This window comes from Dasypus novemcinctus, chromosome 10 (genome assembly GCF_030445035.2).
Source record: "Dasypus novemcinctus isolate mDasNov1 chromosome 10, mDasNov1.1.hap2, whole genome shotgun sequence".
Taxonomy (NCBI): Eukaryota; Metazoa; Chordata; class Mammalia; order Cingulata; family Dasypodidae; genus Dasypus; species Dasypus novemcinctus.
Genome location: NC_080682.1, coordinates 44,261,339 through 44,282,807, shown reverse-complemented (window position 1 = coordinate 44,282,807; position 21,469 = coordinate 44,261,339). Strand labels below are relative to the sequence as shown.

Sequence of the window (21,469 nt, the reverse complement as noted above, 5' to 3'; positions counted from 1 at the left end):
TACTTTTAAACTTTTTTGTTGGTCCAAAAATGTCTTCCAGTTGGTTTGTTCAAAAGTCTAAACCAGTCATGGTAATTCTAATACTTTTGTGCATTTGGTTGTTATGTCTCTCTTGAGTTTCTATTACTTGGAACTGTCTCCCCTACCCTACTCCTTTTACTTCCACGCCATGAATTCGTCAGAGAAACTGGGGTCATTTGTCCAATCGAATGTACCTCGTTCTTTGTGGTGGTATTTAACTTATTCCTTTATCTTCTGTATATTCTGCAAGCTAGTAATTAAAGCTAGAGGTTTGATTAGATCCAGGTTTGTTGTTTTAGTTAGACCCCTTCATAAGCAGTGTTATATGTTTCCTGTTGGATTGTCCCATATAATAGTGCTGTTTATTGTATGCTTCCTATGTAGTAGGCATTATGTTACTTTACATACATTATATATGTTGGCAGTACTTTAGTTTTTATTTCAGTACCATAAACTTAACTCTGCAGTCTAGCTAGAGGTAGAAGAGGATAAGGGAAAAAATGGAATCCAAAGAATTGCAGCAAGAGAGAACACAAAGATTATAGAATATAAGTGTTTGGGGGTCCCCAGTAACAGAAGGCATGATTGGGGATAAGATAAAACACAACATCAAAATTTCTGAGAATTGCCCAGAGTCTTGCTGGTCTTGCCATTCCGGGATCCAGAGCACCCCATGACTTCCACAATATTCACACCTTCCTTCTCCTTGCCAGAGAGAATACACTTGCCATCCATCCTAGTGCAGATAATAACCTAGGAACCATTTGGGTTGGGTCCAGCATTTGCTATGGACAAGATGTCCAGAGGTGTATTCTTCAGAACGAAGTTCTCATTGGCAAAGCTCCTCCTGGATAGGCTTACCACCAGTACTGCCAGTCCTGACACAGAACCCAGGAATAGGTCTGTGAAACAGGGACTCATCACTAAGTCCCATCTTCTTACTCTCAGAGAACTGAAATGTTTTGGAACATTATCTGCAAATAGCCTGAGAAGACATGGTTCTGTTTGGGGTGATGGAAAAGTTTTGGTAATGGATCATGGTGATGGTGGCACAACGTTGTGAATGTAATTAACACCACTGGATTGTACACTCAAAAGTGACTAAAACAGGGTATTTTATGTTGTACATACATGTTACCACAATAAAATTATTTTTTTTTAAAAAGGAGAAGACATGGCCCAAGAACTTGCCTGTTAATAACCATGTCAGTGTACATGATGGGGCTGTCCATGGCTGGGCCTGAGCATTTCTCTGGACAGCAAGGTTGCGACTCCAAATAGCAGTCTGCAGAGAGGCCAACAGAGCTTATTTCAGCTTCTCAACAGCTTGGCAAGGTGAGGTGAGATATGTTATAATTCTGATTTTACACAGATGTGGAAACCAAGGCTCAGAGGCCAAGCCAGAATTCAAACACTGATCTTCTGGACTCCATTGTCCTGCAGATGCTTCCTTCCCTGGATTCTGTGACGAGTGCTCTCTCCTGCCACAGTGCCTGTCTGCAGCGATTAGGAAGTTGACAGTGAGGGGAAAAAAGGGTCCACATCTAGGCTGTGGGTAGAAGAGGACGTGCTTGGGTGTTGTGAGCACCCCTTCCTCTTGCCTCTTCTCTCTGTCCAGGTTGGTTCAGTACTGGCCCAAGCTGGTCCTCTGAAAAAGGAGGCCATCCGAGGACCACCCACCTTGAGGCAAGAAGGGTGAAGTCACCTTCTTTCTTCTCTCCATTTCCCAGGACCTTTGCCGCCTTCCCTCACTCAATATATAATTGTTGGATAATTTAGTGATGTGAGATATTTTCACCATTCCACATACATATACACACACAGACACACACACATAGAGTAGGCTCAATATCATTAGTCAGCTGGGAATACAAACTAAAACCAAGGATATGAAGCGACTGGAACCTTAAACCTTGTTTTTTTGGAAGTATGAACTAAAACAGCCACTTAGGAAGACTGTCAGAGCTATTTAAGCAAAACATATGCCTACTTTATGATCCAGCAAATCCACTTCTGAGCACATAGAAATGAATGTTTATTCTTGATATACAAGAATACCTATAGTAGTACCGATCATAAAACTGGAAATGATTCCAAGTGCCCATCAACAGATGAATGGATTAATTCACACAATAAAAGGAAGGAACATCTGATCAACACAACTGGATGAGTCTCAGAAACATTATGCTGAGTGACAAAACCAGACACAAATGAGTATATGCTGTAGGTTTCCATTTGTATGAAGTTCCAACGTAGACAAAACTGATCTGTGGTGACAGTGGTTAGAATAGTGGATATCTTCAAGAATATTGACTGGAAGCAACACAAAGAAAGCTGCTGGGAGTCTGGAAATGTCCTCTCTCTCAATCTGGGTGGCATTTACACGTGTGTATACATAAAAATTTGAGATATATACTTAGAATTTGTGAACCTTCTTGTATATAAGTTATATACCTCAATTGAAAAATAGACATGTATATATATACAGGAAAAATATATGGGCACTTGGGCCTCTCAGGAATTAGGCTATTTGTGGGAGCACTGTCCTCAGTCTTCCGGGAACCCTGTCTTCCCCACTCTGTACTGGGCCCTTCCCTGTGATCTCCCCAGACTGTTAACGACTATAGGCCAGACCCCACAAGGCCAGGTTCAAAGACAGGCAAGGCAAGGCAGGACCCTGTGTGTCCGTCTGTTCCTGCTCTTTGTCCCTCTGTCCTAATTAGACTCAGGACTAATATTTACCCTGCATACTGCAAACAGGAAATGGGGGAGGGCTGGGCAGCAGGGCTGGGCCGCGGGGTAGCATAGGACAGCGGCCACTCCAGGCCTGGCCTGGGCAGACAGGCGGGAGAGAGGGAGTCGCCCAGCTGTGAAGCCTGGGGGCCTGGGCTCGCCCTTGTTCTGGGGCAGGCAGCAGGGCTTGGGACATGCGCCGAAACGAACTACAGGCCTAGGAGGCGCTGGCCCCTCCTCCCAGGCAAACACCACCCACAAACCCACCTCCATAGCACCCCAGAAGGGAAAGAGGAGTAATGGGACCCTCCATCAGTGACTGCGAGGCTGGGCCTTTGTTGACTGTGCCTGCGTCCTAGGGTGAGGCAAGCAGGTTGCCCCTATTTTCTTTTCTTTTTTAAACAAATCAGTTTTATTGATACCTAGCAACAAAGTACACAGTTCATCCAAAGCGCACAATCAGTGGTATTCAGCACAATCACATAGTTGTGCATTTATCAATACAATCATCATTAGAGTATTTTCATTATTTCAATCAATAATATTAATAAAAAACAAAAAAAAGAAAATCCATCACCTGTCAATCTCTCTATGCTTCCCCTTCTGTCCACAGCTCCCATTTTTGGCTATGTTTGCACAATTACTTTTTTTCTCTTCATAAAATGATTTATATCTATATTTTATATAAATGGAATCATACAATACATTACACAATATATTTAGTTCATAGTAACACAATCGTACTGTATTTGTCCTTTTGTGACTGGCTTACTTCACTCAACATAATGTCCTCCAGGTTGATCCATGTTGTCATGCTTTATGACTTCATTTCTTCTCACAACTGCATAATATTCCATCACGTCACTACACCACAGTTCGTTTATACATTCATCGGTTGTTGGACACCTGGATTGTTTCCAACTTTTGGCAACTTTTGGTAAATAATGCCGCTATGAACATAGGTGTGGAGATATCTATTCGTGTCACTGCTCTCAGTTCTTCTGGGTATATTTCCAATAGTGGTATTGCAGGGTCATATGGCAAGTCTATATTCAACTTCTTTAGGAACTTCCACACAGTCCTCCACAGTGACTGTACCATTCTGCATTCCCACCAACAGTGAGTAAGTGTTCCTATCTCTCCACATCCTCTCCAACACTTGTAGTTCTCTTTTTAATAGTGTCCATTCTGATAGGTGTGAAATGATATCGTAGTTTTGGTTTGCATTTCCCTAATCATTGGTGATGTTAAGCATTTTTCATGTTTTTTTTTTTCTTTCCGTTTGTATTTCTTCTTTGGACAAATGTCTATTCAAGTCTTTGGTCAATTTTTAAATTGAGTCTTTTTTTTTTTTAAAGATTTATTTATTTATTTCTCTCCCTCCCCCCCCCCCCCGGTTGTCTGTTCTCTGTGTCTATTTGCTGTGTCTTCTTCTTTGTCCGCTTCTGTTGTTGTCAGCGGTGTGGGAATCTGTGTTTCTTTTTGCTGCGTCATCTTGTGTCAGCTCTCCGTGTGGGCGGCACCATTCTTAGGCAGGCTGCACTTTCTTTCATGCTGGGCGGCTCTCCTTATGGGGAGCACTCCTTGCGCGTGGGGGTCCCCAGCGCGGGGACACCCCTGCGTGGCATGGCACTCCTTGCATGCATCAGCACTGAGCATGCTCCACACGGGTCAAAGAGGCCTGGGGTTTGAACCGTGGACCTCCCATGTGGTAGACGGACACCCTAACCACTGGGCCAAGTCCACTTCCCAGGTCTTTTGTCTTTTTATTGTTGAGTTGTAACATCTATTCATATATCCTGGATATTAAACCCTTACCAGATATGTGATTTCCAAATATATTCTGCCACTGAGTCATCTTCCTTTTCACCCTTTTGACTAAGTCCTGTAAAGTGCAAAAGTGTCTAATTTTGAGGAGGTTCCTTTATCTATTTTTTCTTTTGCTGCATGTGCTTTGGGTGTAAGGTCCAAGAAACCACCACCTACTACAAGGTCTTGAAGATGTTTTCCTACATTTTCTTCTAGTAGTTTTATGGTCCTGGCTTTTATATTTAGGTCTTCAATCCATTTTGAGTAGATTCTTGTATAGGGAGTGAGATAGGGGTCCTCTTTCATTCTTTTGGTTATAGATATCCAGTTGTCCCAGAACCATTTGTTGAAAAGACTGTTTTGTCCTGTTAACATGGACTTGGTAGGTTTGTTAAAAACCAGCTGACCATATGGATGAGGATTTATTTCTGGATTCTCAATTCTATTCCACTGGCCAATGTGTCTGTCTTTATGCCAGTACCATACTGCTTTGACCACTGTAGTTTTGTAATATGTTGTAAGGTCAAGCAGTGAAATTCCTCCCATATCACTCTTCTTTTTCAGAATGCTTTTTGCTATTCAGGTGCACTTTCCTTCCAAATGAATTTGGTAATTGCCTTTTCTAATTCTGTAAAGTAGGTTATTGGAATTTTGATTGGTATTGCATTGAATTTATAAGTCAGTTTTGGACAGGATGGACATCTTCATGATATTTAATTTTCCAATTCATGAACACAGAATGTCTTTCCATTTGTTTAGATCTTCATTGATTTCTTTCAGCATTCTTTTGTAGTTTTCTTCATATAGGTACTGTGTTTCTTTTGTTAAATTGATTCCCAAGTATTTGAGACTTTTTGTTGCAATAACAGAATATTTTCCCTGATTTCCTCCTCAGATTATTCAATACTAAGTGCACAAAATAAATTACTGATTTCTTCATGTTGATCCTGTATTCTGCCACTTTGCTGAACTCATTTTTTAGCTCAGGTAGCCTTGTTGTAGACATTTCAGAATTTTCTAAAAATAGGATCAGGGAAGCAGATTTGGCCCAATGGACAGGGCGTCCACTTACCACATGGGAGGTCCAGGGCCTCCTGACCCATGTGATGAGCTGGCCCATGTGCAGGACAGATGCACACAAGAAGTGCCGTGCCATGCAGGGGTGTCCCCCACATAGGGGAGCCCCTTGCGCAAGGAGTGCGCCCCATAAGGAGAGCCACCCAGTGTGAAAAAGTGCAGCCTGCCCAGGAATGGCGCCGCACATACTGAGAGCTCATGCAGCAAGATGACACAACAAAACAAGACAGATTTCGGGGGCCACTGACAAGAATACAAGCGGATACAGAAGAACACACAGTGAATGGACACAGAGAGCAGACAACTGGGGGGAAGGGTAGGGAAGGGGAGAGAAATAAGTAAAAATAAATAAATATATAAATATAGGATCATGTCATCTGCAAATAGTGAGAGTTTTACTTCCTCTTTTCCTAATAGGATGCCTTTAATTTTTTTTTCTTGTCTAATTGCTCTAGCTAGAACTTCTAGTACAATGTTGAAAATAGTGATGACAGTGGGCATCCTTATCTCTTTCCTGATCTTAGAAGGAAAGCTTCCAACCTTTCCCCATTGAGTATGATGTTGGTTGTGGGTTTTTCATATATGCCTTTTTTCCTATTGAAGAATTTTCCTTCTATTCCTATTGTTTGAAGTGTTTTTACCAAAAAAGAATGCTGGGTTTTGTCAAATGCCTTTTTCTGCATCCATTGAGATGATCATGTGTTTTTTTCCCTTCAGTTTGTTAATGTGGTATATTATGTTGATTTTCTTATGCTGAACCAGCCTTCCAATTAGCAATAATCGCTCCTCGGATACACCTCATTGGTTACGATACTGCCACTGCGCAAAGCTGAACCAGCCTTCCATACCAGGAATAAATCCCACTTGGTTCTGATGTATAAGTCTTTTGATATACTGTTGGATTCTATTTGCAAGTATTTTGTTGAGAATTTTTGCATCTATGTTTATTAGAGTGATTGGTCTGTAATTTTCTTTTCTTGTAGTTTATTTATCTGGCTTTGGTATTAGAGTAATGTTGGCTTCATAAAAAGTGTTGCGTAATTGTCCTTCCTCTTCCATTTTTTGGAAGCGTTTAAGCAGGATTGGTGTTAATTCTTTTCAAAATGTTCGGTAGAATTCACCTGTGATGCCATCTGGTCCTGGAGTTTTCTTTGCTGGGAGGTTTTTGATGACAGATTCAATCTCTTTAAATGTGATTGCTTTGTTAAATTCTTGAATTTCTTATAGCATCAGTGTAGGTTGTTTGTGCATTTCTAGGGATTTGTCCATTTCATCTAAGTTGTCTTGTTTGTTGCCTTTTTATTTCTATGGGGTCATTCTTAACTTCCCCTTTTCATTTCTGATTGTATTTATTTGTATCTTCTCTCCCTATTTTCTTACATTTGTTAATTATGATTATACAAACTTTCCCGTTGGTTTGTATACATATATGTACCAGGTATGAAGCACTTACTGTATTTCATGGCCTTTCCATTCAAAATCTCCTGTAGTTCTCCCCATAAAGTATGGTTCTGATGAAGAAACTGAGGTACTCGGAGAGTAAAGCAACCATGGCTGTGTGTTCAGATTGGAAGCCCCTGGAATCATCTGCTGATACCACTGGCCCAAGTTCTCCCCACACCTCAGGGACGGAGGGGTGAGTGACACTGGTGGCTCTGGCCTTTCCTTTGTGATTTCTTCCCACACCGTCCATCCCTGCTCCCAGCAGGACCCGTCCCCCAGGGTGGTGGGGGTGTGCAGGCAGGTCTTCTGTCTAACTGTCCCCATGGCCCTGACCGCTGACCTCTCCCTCTGGGCTGATTTCTTCATGTTAGTTCAACATTAACCCAGAGGGGTCAGGACGAGCCCTCAGAGTCCCCAAAGCCGACACACTATGGCGCACGTCCGCGGCCCGCGGCTGCCTGGCTGCCTGGCCCTGGCTGCCCTGTTTAGCTTTGTGCACAGCCAGCATGGTAAGGGGCGGGGGGTTGGAAGCTGGGACAGGCCTAGCAGACTGGGGGTATGGGCCCTGGGCTGGGGCCCCCTGGCTCAACAGGGAACACAGGGCCGCCCCCACCCCCAGGTGGTTCTTAGCGCAAGGCATCAAGTGTGGAGGAAGAGCTCATCCTCAGCACTGAGGGGCTAGTGGCTGCTTCTCTCTCGCAACTGGTAGTGAGCTGGGGGTGACCGATGAAAGGCAGGTTGCTGGTGGGCTAGGTTTGGCAGTCTTCCGGGTCCTCCGCCATCCCAGGCACCCCCTTTCGGAAGCCAGCAGGGCAGGCTTCCCTCCTGCCCCTGAGGTCCCTGTCTGCCCACCCTCCTCCTGCAGTGTTCCTGGCCCCCCAGCAAGCGCTATCGCTGCTCCAGCGGGCCCGACGGGCCAACAGTGGCTTCCTGGAGGAGCTGCGCCCGGGGAACCTGGAGCGAGAGTGTGTGGAGGAGCAGTGCAGCCGCGAGGAGGCCTTCGAGGCCCTGGAGTCTGACAGCGCCACGGTGAGGGCCCAGCTGGCGGAGGGGAGCACGGCCAGGGGTCCCTCAGAGTGGGTCTAAGCCTAGGAGCAGGAAGGAAGCTGGAGAGGAACAGTGTGGCTCCTTGACTGTTGATAAGTTCACTTCAACTCTGACCCCATTTCGGTGGGCTGGCAAGATGATCAACTCAGCCATTGTTGGGGTCCCTTTGCCTAGGCCGTGCCAAGGTTCCAGGGTCCGCTGAGTCCCCGGGACATCGGGAGGCCGCTGTGGTCTCCAGCCATCTGTCTCCACTGGGATCTCTACAGCCCCAGGCCCACATGGCATGTGCTACTTTCATGCTACCCTTGGAGGGTGGGACTCTGTGGGGCCAGGAGCCCTGGACTTAGACCTCTGTGCTCCTGGAGCTCTCTGCAGCCTTTCTTTTCCTTTCCCTGGCTGTGCCCCACTCCAAGCGCCCATGCCCTTCTCTCCCCCTGCCTACTCCAACCCAGGGAAATCCTTTTTCAGTAAAGCTTGGAGGACAGGGACTCCCCTCTCTTCTCCTCTCCTCAATGGGCTCAAGATTTTGGAAACAAAAGTAGGAAACTCGGGGGAGCAAATGTGGCTCAAGCGGTTGAGTGCCTGCTTCCCACATAAGATGTCTTGGGTTTGGTCCCCGGTACCTCCTAAAACCAAAAAGCGAACAACAAGCAAACAAATGAAAAAAACAACTCCAGGGAGCTGATGTGGTTCAGTGGTTGAGTGCCAGCTTCCCACACACGAGGTCCCGGGTTCAATCCCTGGCCCCACCACCTCAAAAGAGAAAAAAAAGTAGGAAGCTCTGCCATAAACCTCCCCACAGCCTGATCCCTGCATGATCCGGGAAAGCAACAAGGGAAGTATAAAGGGAAGACATAAGATGACTAAAAATAAAAAATAAAAACCTTGGCAAAGTCTCACCCTCAGTCCTTGTTTTTCAGGATGCGTTCTGGGCCAAGTACACAGGTGAGCACTAAAAAGGATTTGCTCCGGAAGGGGGGGCCTGGGAACCCCAGTTAGGGAATGTCCTACCCCAGAGAATCCTCTGGTCCATCCATCCACCTATCCATTCATCCACCTGTCTGTCCTTTTCTGTTTCTCAGTGTCATCCCACCCACTTTTTACTCAAACTCATCCCATCCCTACCCTAGCCCCAGAGATGTTTCTGTGTCTTTTCCAGCTTGTGAGTCGGTGAGGAAACCTCGAGAAAAGCTCATTGAATGTCTGGAAGGTGAGCAACCAACATGGGAGTCGGGTGGGACCGGATGTGAGGGAGAAGTAGACCAAAGAGAGAGGCGCCTGAGCCTGGGAAAGGAGCAGAGCAGGGATGGCTAGGTGTGGCCCAGGGCTGGTGGCCTCTACCATCTCACACTGCCTTCCTGTCCCTGTGTCCATCCCCAGCCCGTGGTTCTGTGCCAGGCACTCAGTAAGATGCCTGAGGCTGAGGAACAAATGAATGACTGCACGACAGATTCAAGTTTAAGGCCTCATTCTCATTGGCTTGACCTGAGACTCTGCTCACCCTAGGTCCTCCCTTGCATGTATCTATGATGGTACATGGATTCTCCAAAACCTTTAGGGGCTCCCCATTGCCCACTAAATGAAGCCCAGGCTTCTTAGCCTGGTGAGCTGGGCATGCTCTGGGCTTCTAGACTTACCTTCTGTTGCACCAGTCACAAACCCAGACCTCCAGCCACTCTGATAACAAGCACTTACCCAAGCGCGCCATGGTGTTTCTACTTCCTGGTCCTTGCCCATGCTGTCCGCTGCCTACTCAAATCTTCCCCATCCTTCGAGGGCTGGTCCAAAAGCCCTCATGAAGACTCTACATGAGTCTTCAGGGAGCCTCCTTCCTCCCCACATTTTTTTAAAAAACCTTTAGTATGACAATTGGCTCCACTACACGGAACTCTTTAATCACTGGCCATACTTTCATTAGTTAAATAACTCAGTCAACATTTTACTAAGTGCCTGCAATGTGCCAGGCACTGTGTCAGGTGCTGGGGATTCTGAGAGAATCAGATATAGTTCCTGCCTTCAAAGAACACACAGCCTCATAGGAAAACAAAACACAAATCAGTAATGTATTTGCTTCTTAGAAAAGTTCTGTTCAAGGTGCCAAGAAAACAGAGGAGAAGGAGTATCCAGTTTGTCAAAAGAATCACAGATAGCTCCCTGGAGGAAGGAGATTTACCTGGCCTTATGGGATGTACTGACAAACTATATTCCTAGCAGAGGAAATAGCATGTGAAAAGGCCCTAAGCATGAGAGAGCCTGATGAGCCCAGGACGTAAGAGCTAAGATAACAGGACGGATTGACCAGGGCCAGATGGTACACAGAAGGGCCTTGTTCTCTTTTTCATCCATGAGGAACCACTGAGTATAAGCTCCATGAGGGCCTAGCCATGGCTCTGAATGGCTGATTCAGCCCTGACACAGGTGGCTCTTGTTAAGTGGATGGAAGGATTGTTGAGCGCGGAGGAGATAGTGGGTAAATTCTGGTGGAGTGGTGTAGGCCTGAGAAAGCATGGAGGGTTTATCCTCGGGACAAATCCTCGGGGTCCTGATGCTGACCTGGGCTGGGGCCTCTGCAGGGAACTGTGCTCAGGGTCTGGGCATGAACTACCGCGGGAACATGAACTTCACCCGGTCAGGCATTGAGTGCCAGCTCTGGAGGAGTCGTTACCCGCACAAGCCTGAGTGAGTGATGGGCAGGCCTGTCTGCCAGTGGGCTGAGAACGGGGAGCAAGGAGACCTGGGGGCTATGGCCTCCTGCCCACGCCCCAAGCTGAGCAGTTTCCCATTACAGAATCAACTTCACCACCTACCCCGGGGCTGACCTGCAGGAGAACTTCTGCCGCAACCCAGAAGGCAGTACCGCCGGGCCGTGGTGCTATACTACAGACCCCACTGTGAAGAGGGAGGAGTGCACTGTCCCTGTCTGTGGTGAGCTAGGGGCACTTAGGCATCGGTGGTCAAGGCCCAGAGGCCTCCATGGGGCCTGGAAGCCAGGGCTGGGAAGCCAGATCCCCATTCCTTAGGTGCTGGACTAGTCACTTAACACATTGGCGTTGGTCAGCGAAGTCGGGCGAACTGAGGGAGTTGGTGCCCAACCCCTCCCAACACCCTCAGCCCCACACCTTCTCACCTCTCTTCCCTGTCATGGCTTCCTTATGGTGCAGGCTGTGGCTTTACTTCCCGCTCAGGTGCTTTTCCCTCCAGGAAGCTCCCCAGCTATTTTAGTCCTCATGCCTTTTTCTGAGCATGACAGAACTAGATTCACACAGTTGATCCCTGGGTGACTCTGTCATTGTTTTTTCCCATGGTGTATCAGTTAGTTATAGCCACAAGAATGCTGCAAAACAAGCGATCTCAGGCGCCTACAACCAGAAGCCTGCATTTCCCATGTGTTTGTGGGGTCCACAAATGTAGGCCGGGTTTGGTCTGCTTCAAACCCTGCGTCCAGCTGAGCTTGGCTCCCTGCTATGAGAAGGACACAGGTCTGCTCCACATCATTTCATTCTGGGGCTGAGGCTGAGGGGTGGTAACTCACCTGGGGAAGCTCTTCTCCTGAAGATGGCAGAGATGTACAACAGTGCACAGGAACACGCACTGTCTCTCAAGGCATAGGCTCAGAACTGGTTCAGTCCCTTCTGCCCACATTCCATTGGTCTGAACAAGTCCCCTGATCAAGGCCAATGTCAAGAGGTGGAGAAATAAACCCCGCGTCTACCTGGAAAGTTCCAGGGATTCAGGCAGGGGTAAGGAATTAGCACCAGTAATTCCACCTCCCCCATGTGGCCTGGTATTCTTTGCCCTTTGTGCATTGCTGTTGGACTCATTGCTTATTCTGGTCTTATATAGGAAGTTATCAATCATCATAGCAAAAACATCCATACACATATGGATGACAAATATGTTGCAGGCAGGCTGAATGGACCTACAGCCTATACAGACATCCTTAGTCAATCCCAGTAATCTTCCTGCTGTGCCCCTATAAAAACAGAGAATCCTTTTTAAAAGAGCACTCCAGGCTGTCACTGCCAATCGACTGCTGCTAGCCTAGGAGGTGAAACCTGGTCACTCTCTCCCGTTTATTATGTGCCAGACACTTTATCTGATGCTTAAGCTGGGTATTCTGCTTACTCCTGATGATGTGATGACACTGGTAGCCGCTTTTATAAACACGCAAACTGACGCTCAGAGAGTTCCCTGGGGTCACGCAGAGAGCAGGAAGGCTGGGCAGGGAACCTCGGCGTGCCTGGCTCGGCGCGCGGGCCTGCCCACCCCTCCCCGCCCACCAGGCCAGGAGAACTTCACCGTGAAGCTGACGCCGCGCTTCGGAGGCTCCAGGACGAAGCCATCACGCCCATCCGAGCCCTGCGTCCCTGAGCGTGGCCGGGAGTACCAGGGTCGCCTGGCCGCGACCATCCACGGGTCCGCCTGCCTGCCCTGGGCCAGCGCGCAGGCCAAGGCCCTGAGCAAGGACGAGGACTTCAGCTCGGCGGTGCCGCTGGTGGAGAACTTCTGCCGGAACCCAGACGGGGACGAGGAGGGCGCGTGGTGCTACGTGGCTGGAGGAACTGGCGACTTTGAGTACTGCGACCTCAACTACTGCGGTGAGTGGGCAGGGCCGGGGCCCTGGCGCCAAGAAGACCAAGTCCGGAGGGAGTAACTGCAAGAACGACGGTCACTTCAGCTTGTGTAGGGTTCACCACATGCGCACGTCAGTCGGCGCATGGACTCCTTCCGTTAGCCGGGTGGGACAGGTCCCATTTTGCAGATGAGTAAACTGAGACTGAGGGAGACGAAGTTACCCAGAACCACCCCCCACCCCCGCCCCCGCGTGCTGCACGCTAAACCTCTGCACCAAATTCCCGGCAGGGGGCGCTGGGGAGGTCGAGGGGTGGGTGACGAATGGCCCAGCTCCGCGCCAGCCCGTGCCTGGGTCCCTGCAGAGGAGCGCGTGGGTGAGGAGCCGGAAGGCAGTCTAGGTGAGAACCCCGACGGGGCCATCCAAGGGCGCACGGGCACCGTGGAGTTCCAGCCCTTCTTCAACGAGCAGACCTTCGGCGCGGGGGAGGCCGGTGAGGCAGCGCCCTGGGCGGCGCCGGGGGGGGGGGGGGGGGGGGGGGGGCGGGCGGGGGGGGGGGGGGCGGGGGCGGGGCGGCGCCGGGGGGGGGGGGGGGCGGGGGCGGGGCGGCGCCGGGGGCGGTGCCGGGGGCGGGGGGCGGGGGGCGGGGGGCGGGGGCGGGGCGGGAGCGGAGCGGGGCGGTGCCGGGGGCGGTGCCGGGGGGCGGTGCCGGGGGGCGGTGCCGGGGCGGTGCCGGGGGCGGTGCCGGGGGCGGTGCCGGGGGGCGGGGGGCGGGGCGGGAGCGGAGCGGGGCGGTGCCGGGGGGGGGCGGTGCCAGTGCGGGGGGGGGGGGGGGGGGGGGGGGCGGCGCCGGGGGGCCGTGCCGGGCCCCTCACGCCGCCGCTCGCTCTGCAGACTGCGGCTTGCGGCCTCTGTTCGAGAAGAAGTCGGTGGAGGACCGAAAGGAAAAGGAGCTTCTCGATTCCTACATTGAAGGGCGCATCGTGGGGGGTTCGGATGCGGAAGTTGGCTCGGCGCCCTGGTGCGGCCCGGGCCCCTAACCCGCTCAGACTGCTCCCCTGCGTCACTTTACTGGGCCTTCTGCCTCCCCCTCTCCACCTTCCCACTCCCCTCACACCTCCAGCCCTGGGGAGGGCTCTCTTCCCGCAAGCCTGTGCTTTACAGACAGCAAGAGCTGGGTCCTTATTCTGCCCAAACCCTTTATTTCCACTATCTCATCTAATTCTCACGGCAATGCTGTGAGAATGGGTCTGTTCTTTCATTCTGCAGATGGCGAAGCTGAGCCTCAGTTAAGTCACACTGCTGATGTGTTGCAAAGTCAGGACTTGAATCCAGTTCTTTGGCGTCCATAGCCGTGTTAAGCTCTGCAGACTCTGGGCTGGAAAAGAGCTGGGGAGGGAGGCTGTCAGAGGGGGAGGGAGCCCCTCAGCATCACCCACACACCCCAGGTCCCAAGAGCAGCCAGGTCAAGCTGGGGTCTGGGTCAGGTGTGGCTCTGTGCAGTTAGTTCTTAAATCTGGGACTTTCTACTTTTAGGGCTAGCGGGGGAGGCAGCCCCCTTTCCCCCAACTCTTAATGTTTCCTGCTCCCCCTCCCAGGCAGGTGATGCTTTTCCGGAAGAGCCCGCAGGAGCTGCTGTGTGGCGCCAGCCTTATTAGTGACCGCTGGGTCCTCACTGCAGCCCACTGCCTCCTGTACCCGCCCTGGGACAAGAACTTCACCGCGAATGACCTTCTAGTGCGCATTGGCAAACACCACCGCACCAAGTACAGAACCAGTGTCCATGGGTGCTTGGAGGGGTCCAAGTCTTCTAGAGTAACTGTGAAGGGCCCCACATATCCATGTACATCTCCCACAATATGACATTCCGATTGGGAATGAGAAGTCCAATTGGCCATGCCCTCCGACTGGAAACAAAGAAACTCAGAATTGCAGAGAGCAAAATCCTGGTCTGTCCCCAGGTTCCCATGAGACACCAGCACATGGCCCAGGGTGTAAGGCTTTGAATAGAGGCTGTTGAGAGCAGGGCCTGTGACCTGTGCCCCTGCCCTTGTCCCACAGACTGTCCTGGCCCCTCTGCCTGCCTCTGTCTGCCTGGGCTATCTGGCTCCAAAGCCCCATGCAGCCTATGCCCAGAAAGAAGTTGCCAGTGGCTTCCCAGGGCAGGAGACAGCCCTCTCCCCCCCTCATTGGTGGCTTACTGGTCACCTTGACTCCCAGACCCTGCTCAGGGGACCAACTGCTCCTCGCTGGGTGAGCCTACAGCGTCTCTGTTCCTCTGTTGTGGTATGTGCAGGTATGAGCGTGGTACTGAAAAGATCTCCATGTTGGAAAAGATCTTTATTCACCCCCGGTACAACTGGAGGGAAAACCTAGACCGGGACATTGCCCTGCTCAAGCTCAAGAAACCCATCACCTTCAGTGACTACATTCACCCCGTGTGCCTGCCCGACAAGGAGACAGTGGTCCGGTGCGGCAGCCAGAGGGCCGATGGCTGAGGGGCGGGATGGGCTGAGTTTTGAGTCTGACCACACTACTGTGGAGTTTTGCAGAAGTTCCTTCTCTTTTGTGGGCCTCGGTTTCTTGGTCAAAAGGTTGGGGGAGTAACCCCTATAGGTCTTTTCTGCCTTGGTGTTTTAGATTCAGGGCTCCACAGGTAGGAGGAGATAGGTTAAATCAGGTTCTTCTTCCCCCAAAGTTTACTCCAGGCTGGACACAAAGGGCGGGTGACAGGCTGGGGCAACCTGAAGGAGATGTGGACCACCAGCGTGAACGATGTGCTGCCCAGTGTCCTGCAGGTGGTGAACCTGCCCATTGTGGAGCGGCCAGTCTGCAAGGCCTCCACCCGGATCCGGATCACGGACAACATGTTCTGTGCTGGCAAGTGCCCTGGGTGTGGCTTGGCAAGAGGGAGCTGCAGGGACTTAGCGTGTGGGTTTTGAGACATGTTAAGAGCACAGACCTGGGTTCAAGTCCTGGCTTGGTCACTTACACGCCATATGACTTTGGGGAAGTTGTTTAACCTCTTGGAAGTGCATTTTCCTTCTCAGTAAAATGGAGATAAAATGCTCTGTCCCATGTACTTGTTGTATGAGGGTTAACAAGATAGTGTGTCTAAAGTATGGTATGATTGGTATGGTGCTAGCCACTGATGCAGTGTTCAATGTAAGTGAACTCATCAGCCAGAGGCCATGGGGTGGGAGTAAAGTCATTCTGTCCTTCGGCAAATATTTATCAGATGCCTACTGTGTCCCAGGCACTTTTCTAGATGCTGGGAATATAATAGGGACTCAGATACTACCTGTATCTTTAGAGAGCTTCCTTCCTAAAAGGAAAGACTGTCAATAAACAAATCTAGAATATCGGGCAGAGTACAAGGAGAGGCATAGTAATGGCAAGGGGAAGCTTCTCAGTAGAATAGTCAGAGACCTCTGTAAGAAGATGATGTTTGAGCTTGGAAGAAGGCAAGGAGAGAACCAGGTATATCTGGGGGAAGTGTACTCCAGGCTGAGAAAATGGGAGATGCAAAGGTCCTGAGGTGAGAGCTTGCTTGGAGTGTTTGAGGAACAGAAGGGAGGCCAGTGTGGCTGGAGTGCAGTAAACACAGGAAGGGCAAGGCTAAGTGAAGTGAGAGAGGTGGGCAGGTAGAGGATGAACATTTCATGTAGGCCCTGAAAGGACTTTGGATTTTACTCTGAGATGGGAAGTTATGAGAGTGTTTGGGAAAGGTGAATAAATGATCTTACTTAAAAAAAAAAATCAGTGTGATTTCAGACCTAAAAGTTTCAAAAATAATAAAAAAGTTTTGTTAGAATTTGTCCCAGAGCTGATTGCTTCAGGTCAATTTTGCCAGGTATCTATGAAGTCTTTCAGATATATAGGGTCAAGTCTTCTTTTATTCCTATGACATTTTCTTGGATTATATTCTAAATATTATTTCTGTTCTATTGTTTTTTCTTTAGGGTCTCTAATTTTTTCTTTGCCCTAGTTCCAAATTCCATTTCAACCATTTTCTGCTTTTTATTTCTTCATGTTTTTTGATTTGTTTATAATTTTTCAATTTCTGATAACTGGTGTTTTTTCACCTCCCAAAAGTCTGAGGATAAAAATCAATTTGTGGTGTTGAATTAGTTTTCTTGTTTCATGGTTGTGTTTTGGGGAAGAATTTTTATTAGCTGAGCTATTTTTATTCTTAATGTTTTCTTATGGCATCTTTATATGGATTTATTTTCATCTATTCACTTTGTGGATTTAGGGTAATGTACAAAATTCCCTGAAAATTCAACTGTACCCTCTTCTTTTATCTAGTAAATATTCCCATCCTCATCCTGACCTAAGTTTTAGAATTCACTATATAACTGTATATATTGAGTTAATTTGAGGTTTGGGATGTTCTCTGTATTCTAATTATGTTGAGGGTATGGTGTTTTGTTTTTGTTTTTTTTATTCTGTTTTGTTCTGTATCATGTGAGGAAGATATGTGTCGAGATTTAGATAACTTCAACTACTCTGTAAGTCTAACTTTTTTTTTTTAGATTTATTTATTTATTTCTCTCCCCTTCCTCCACCCCTCCCCGGCCCTCCCCGCCCCAGTTGTCTGTTCTCTATTTGCTGCATCTTCTTTGTCCGCTTCTGTGGTTGTCAGCAGCACGGGAATCTGTGTTTCTTTTTGTTGCGTCATCTTGTTGTGTCAGCTCTCCGTGTGGGAGGCGCCATTCTTGGGCAGGCTGCACTTTCTTTCACGCTGGGCGGCTCTCCTTACGGGGTGCACTCCTTGCGTGTGGGGCTCCCCTACACGGGGACACCCCTGCGTGGCAGGGCACTCCTTGCGCACATCAGCACTGCACATGGGCCAGCCTTACACAGGTTAAGAGGCCTGGGGTTTGAACTGTGGACCTCCCATGTGGTAGACAGATGCCCTAACCACTGGGCCAAGTCTGCTTCCCCTAACTTACTTTTATTTATTTTTTAATTTTTTAAGTTATTTATTTATTTATTTAATTTCCCCCCCTCCCCTGGTTGTCTGTTCTTGGTGTCTATCTGCTGCGTCTTGTTTCTTTGTCCGCTTCTGTTGTCGTCAGCGGCACGGGAAGTGTGGGCGGCGCCATTCCTGGGCAGGCTGCTTTCTTTTCACGCTGGGCGGCTTTTCCTCACGGGAGCACTCCTTGCGCGTGGGGCTCCCCCACGCGGGGGACACCCTTGCGTGGCAAGGCACTCCTTGCGCGCATCAGCACTGCGCACGGCCAGCTCCACACGGGTCAAGGAGGCCCGGGGTTTGAACCGCGGACCTCCCATGTGGTAGACGGACGCCCTAACCACTGGGCCAAAGTCCGTTTCCCCTAACTTACTTTTAAAGTCATCCTGCCTGCTGGGTGGAGAGTGAATTGTAGGTAGGTGAAAGTAGAATTAGGGAACTTGTGGGACAGTGGAGAGGTGGATGTGATTTGGCCAGTGGTAGATAAGTGAAAAGCTGCTGGATATATGTTGAAGGCAGAGCCAACAGGATTTGCTAAAGGATTGAATACATGAGGTGATGAAATGGTCAGGGATGACTAGAAGGAAGCAAATAGACACTCGCCTTGTATGTCTCTTGAAGGGGAGCAGCTAAAGTTTGAGTCATGCTCCTGAATACTGTTTTCTCTCAAGGTTACAAGCCTGATGAAGCACAACGAGGGGATGCTTGTGAAGGTGACAGTGGGGGCCCCTTTATTGTAAAGGTAAGCTTCTCTAAAGGCCAGGGGCTGGGGGTAGATCTTGGGGAGGGATTGGGTGACGAGGGACCCCAATTTTCAGAAACAGCTGCTTGGCAGGGTAATACTTGAAACCCCATCTCTTCCTCAGAGCCCCTTCAACAACCGCTGGTATCAAATAGGCATCGTCTCATGGGGAGAAGGCTGTGACCGGGATGGGAAATATGGATTCTACACACATGTGTTTCGACTGAAGAGGTGGATGCAGAAGGTCATTGATCAGTCTGGAGGTTAGAGGGCCACCTACATGCCTGGCTCCTCACTGCAAAATCACAAAAACCAATCCAGTTGAAGAATGTTTTTGGTTTGTTCCTACTATAGTTCCCAATAAAAGTGACCTTCTCAATGAGCTTCAAAGTTTCCCAGTGCTGTTCATGGCCAAATCCCTGGACTGGGCTCTGGAGAACCCATTAATACTGCTGGATAAGCAGGACTTAAAGAATCCACCACCCAGAAAAGGGCCAGGGGAGAGGGGCGCTGGCTGCTTGAAATTATGAGCACTTAAAATGTTTCAGACTTGGGGCTATAAAGGATTTTATCTCATGTAATCCTCATAACAGGTAGGTAAGTTCTGACATCAGGTACTGCCAAGTTCACATAGCTAAGAATGAGCAAAGCTCGGACTTGAAACGTGGTCACAAGATCCTGTGTTTGTAGTCACTCTGCAATAAGGGCTGTAAGGATCCTGTCCAGACCAGAGAAGAGGCAGGATATGCATAGTGTGGGGTGGGTAGATACATCTTTTCCTTTTAACTCTTTCTAGTAAGACCCTATATCCTACCTTGTATCATTAAAATGTCAGGTGTACGTCTTGACATGCTCCGTATCTTAAAGGTCTTCATTTTGGAGTATTGTGGACACAGTAGGTAGGGATGGGCCCTACCCTAGTGTCAGACTGCTTGGGTTCATATTCTGGTTCCAACCTTAATAGATAACCATGGTCAAATCATTTACCCTTCCTTAACCTTAGTTTCCTTATATAAAAGATATATGTACTGACATTACTTACCTTACAAGGTGGGTTACATAATTTACCTAAAGTACTTAGAATAATGCCTAGTTCCTGATAAGCGCTCCATAAATCGTTGTCACTTGTATTCTCAGTACTGCCTGGCAAACTAGAATAGACATATGGGTTGGCATGTTAAAGATTCCTCTGCCACTTACCCTTCCCACCTCTGATCCCTGCAAATAGCACATTGGTTGGGTTTTTTTGCTTCCCAGAATTTCTACTCACATAGCCATTATCACACTTCAACAATTTGCTTTTCCAAGAAGTGAGACCCACCGAGTATGTACGTGGATTCACAAAGGGTATCAAAGATATGCTTTCACAGCACATTCTCCAAGGCAGAATTCTCCCTGGTCTGGGAGGGAGCATGGCTTTCCTAGCTATAACATGTTTTTTGTTTTTTAAATATCGGTATATAGCATTTATTTTTATTCTATTTTTTTTTTATTTTTTAAAGATTTATTTTTATTTATTTCTCTACCCTTCCCTCCCACCCCACCCCAGTTGTCTGGTCTCTGTGTCCATTTCACTGTGTTCTTCTGTGTTTGCTTGTATCCTTGTCAACAAAAAATACTTTTTTTGTTGTTGTTGCGTCATCTTGCTGTGTCAGCTCTCCTTATGGGGCGCACTCCTTTTGCGTGGGGCTCCCCTATGCGGGGGACACCCCTGCGTGGCACGGCACTCCTTGCACGCATCAGCACTGCGCATGGGCCAGCTTCCCCACATGGGTCAGGAGGCCTGGAGTTTGAACCGTGGACGTCCCATGTGGTAAGCGGATGCTCTATCCATTGAGCCAAGTCCGCTTCCCTGATGTGTTGTATTACTATTCCTGTTAGGTGCATTTATGATTCAGAGGGAACTAGATACTATAACCTATAACAGGTGTGACAGGAAATTTGTGTGAAGTGCTAATCAAATGATAAGTATCTAGAGGACTATGCTAACTCTATGTCTGAGCTTAGAAGAAAGGACTGAAGATTGAATGTCTGCCTTGGGTAGATGATAGGGGAGTAGAGCAGGGATGCCACATAGTTACCATTGTTGGCCTAGGCCTATCATTTTGCAATAATGTACATGGTTTAGAGGGGAAAGGACCTAAGGCTGGTAGGTACTTATCCTTTTTTTTCTTATTAACTTCCCACTTTCTAATACAATGGGGAACTGTTAAATAGACTGAGTTCCTTACCCTAATTTGTTGCTTCTGGTTGGCCAGAAAGCAGGATAAAAACTGGGAATTCAGAGAGGCTGCAGGATCTTGGCAGTCCAGTTTTTTTTTTTTTTTTAAGGAGGTACAGGGGATTGAACTTGGGAGCTTGTATGTGGGAGGCAGGCGCTCAACCACTGAGCCTCATTCCACTCCCCAATTTTAACCAGAGCAAGGAGGAAGGGATTAAGAATCAGTTGTAATACCCAAATTCTGCTTTTTAAACAAGGATACATATTCTCACAAGAACGCTTTCCTCCAAAATAGCTTTCAGGATCGTACGCTCTGAGCACTTGGATTTTCCAGACTCAAGCACAGCTACTTCTATAGCACTGAATTCCTCCATCTTCCCTTCAGTGAACACATACCCACTCCCATCTTCTTAATGTAAGGGAGAGAGGGAAGTTTAATTTAAGCAGTGTAGAGGTCACCTGAAAATGATATGGAAATTAATGGAGGATGCTCATTTTCTACCAACCTTACATTTCTTAAAACACCAGTGTTCAAAAGTGGGCTAGGAAAGTTCCTCTGAACTTTACGATTGCCAAAAAAAGTCTCCGACCTGTATCCAGAACCCATTAGTCCTGAAGAGGTCTTCTGACGGTAGAAAGAAGCCCCTCTGGAATGTAGTCCAAAGGTGAATCCTCAGTATTTTTGGTCCTTGCTCAGACTGAGTTTGAAGCAACTGTTAGTCTGGACCAAAATGGATTTAGATAACAAGCAGAAAGCTCCTAAATTCTCCCACCCTCCATTAGTCATGTGAACCCAAATCTAGTTGCAGGATGAGATCCCTGGTAGCA

At 48.4% G+C, this 21,469-nt stretch overlaps 1 protein-coding gene and 1 pseudogene across 1 annotated transcript; one reads left to right on the top strand and one right to left on the bottom strand.

Moving 5' to 3' along the window:
- Window positions 1-6,403: 6,403 nt before the first annotated feature.
- On the bottom strand, window positions 6,404-6,471 carry LOC111764011 (U4 spliceosomal RNA; annotated as a pseudogene).
- A 966-nt stretch (window positions 6,472-7,437) lies between these two features.
- On the top strand, window positions 7,438-18,802 carry F2 (coagulation factor II, thrombin). The gene is made up of 14 exons (XM_058306266.2): window positions 7,438-7,592; window positions 7,949-8,112; window positions 9,051-9,075; window positions 9,290-9,340; window positions 10,704-10,809; window positions 10,919-11,055; window positions 12,414-12,728; window positions 13,068-13,196; window positions 13,598-13,724; window positions 14,302-14,469; window positions 15,000-15,173; window positions 15,402-15,583; window positions 18,350-18,420; window positions 18,545-18,802. The coding sequence occupies exons 1-14, from the start codon at window positions 7,514-7,516 to the stop codon at window positions 18,686-18,688; spliced, it is 1,872 nt and encodes a 623-aa protein (XP_058162249.1). The 5' UTR covers window positions 7,438-7,513; the 3' UTR covers window positions 18,689-18,802.
- Window positions 18,803-21,469: the final 2,667 nt, after the last annotated feature.

What these genes read in the sequence shown, in the direction of transcription:
- F2 (XM_058306266.2), top strand. Translation starts at nt 7,514, where the DNA reads ATGGCGCACGTCCGCGGCCCGCGGCTGCCTGGCTGCCTGGCCCTGGCT. An exon ending in GTTCTGGGCCAAGTACACAG is followed by an intron (nt 9,076 to 9,289) that starts GTGAGCACTAAA and finishes TGTCTTTTCCAG; the next exon opens with CTTGTGAGTCGGTGAGGAAA. An exon ending in GAAGTTGGCTCGGCGCCCTG is followed by an intron (nt 13,725 to 14,301) that starts GTGCGGCCCGGG and finishes TCCCCCTCCCAG; the next exon opens with GCAGGTGATGCTTTTCCGGA.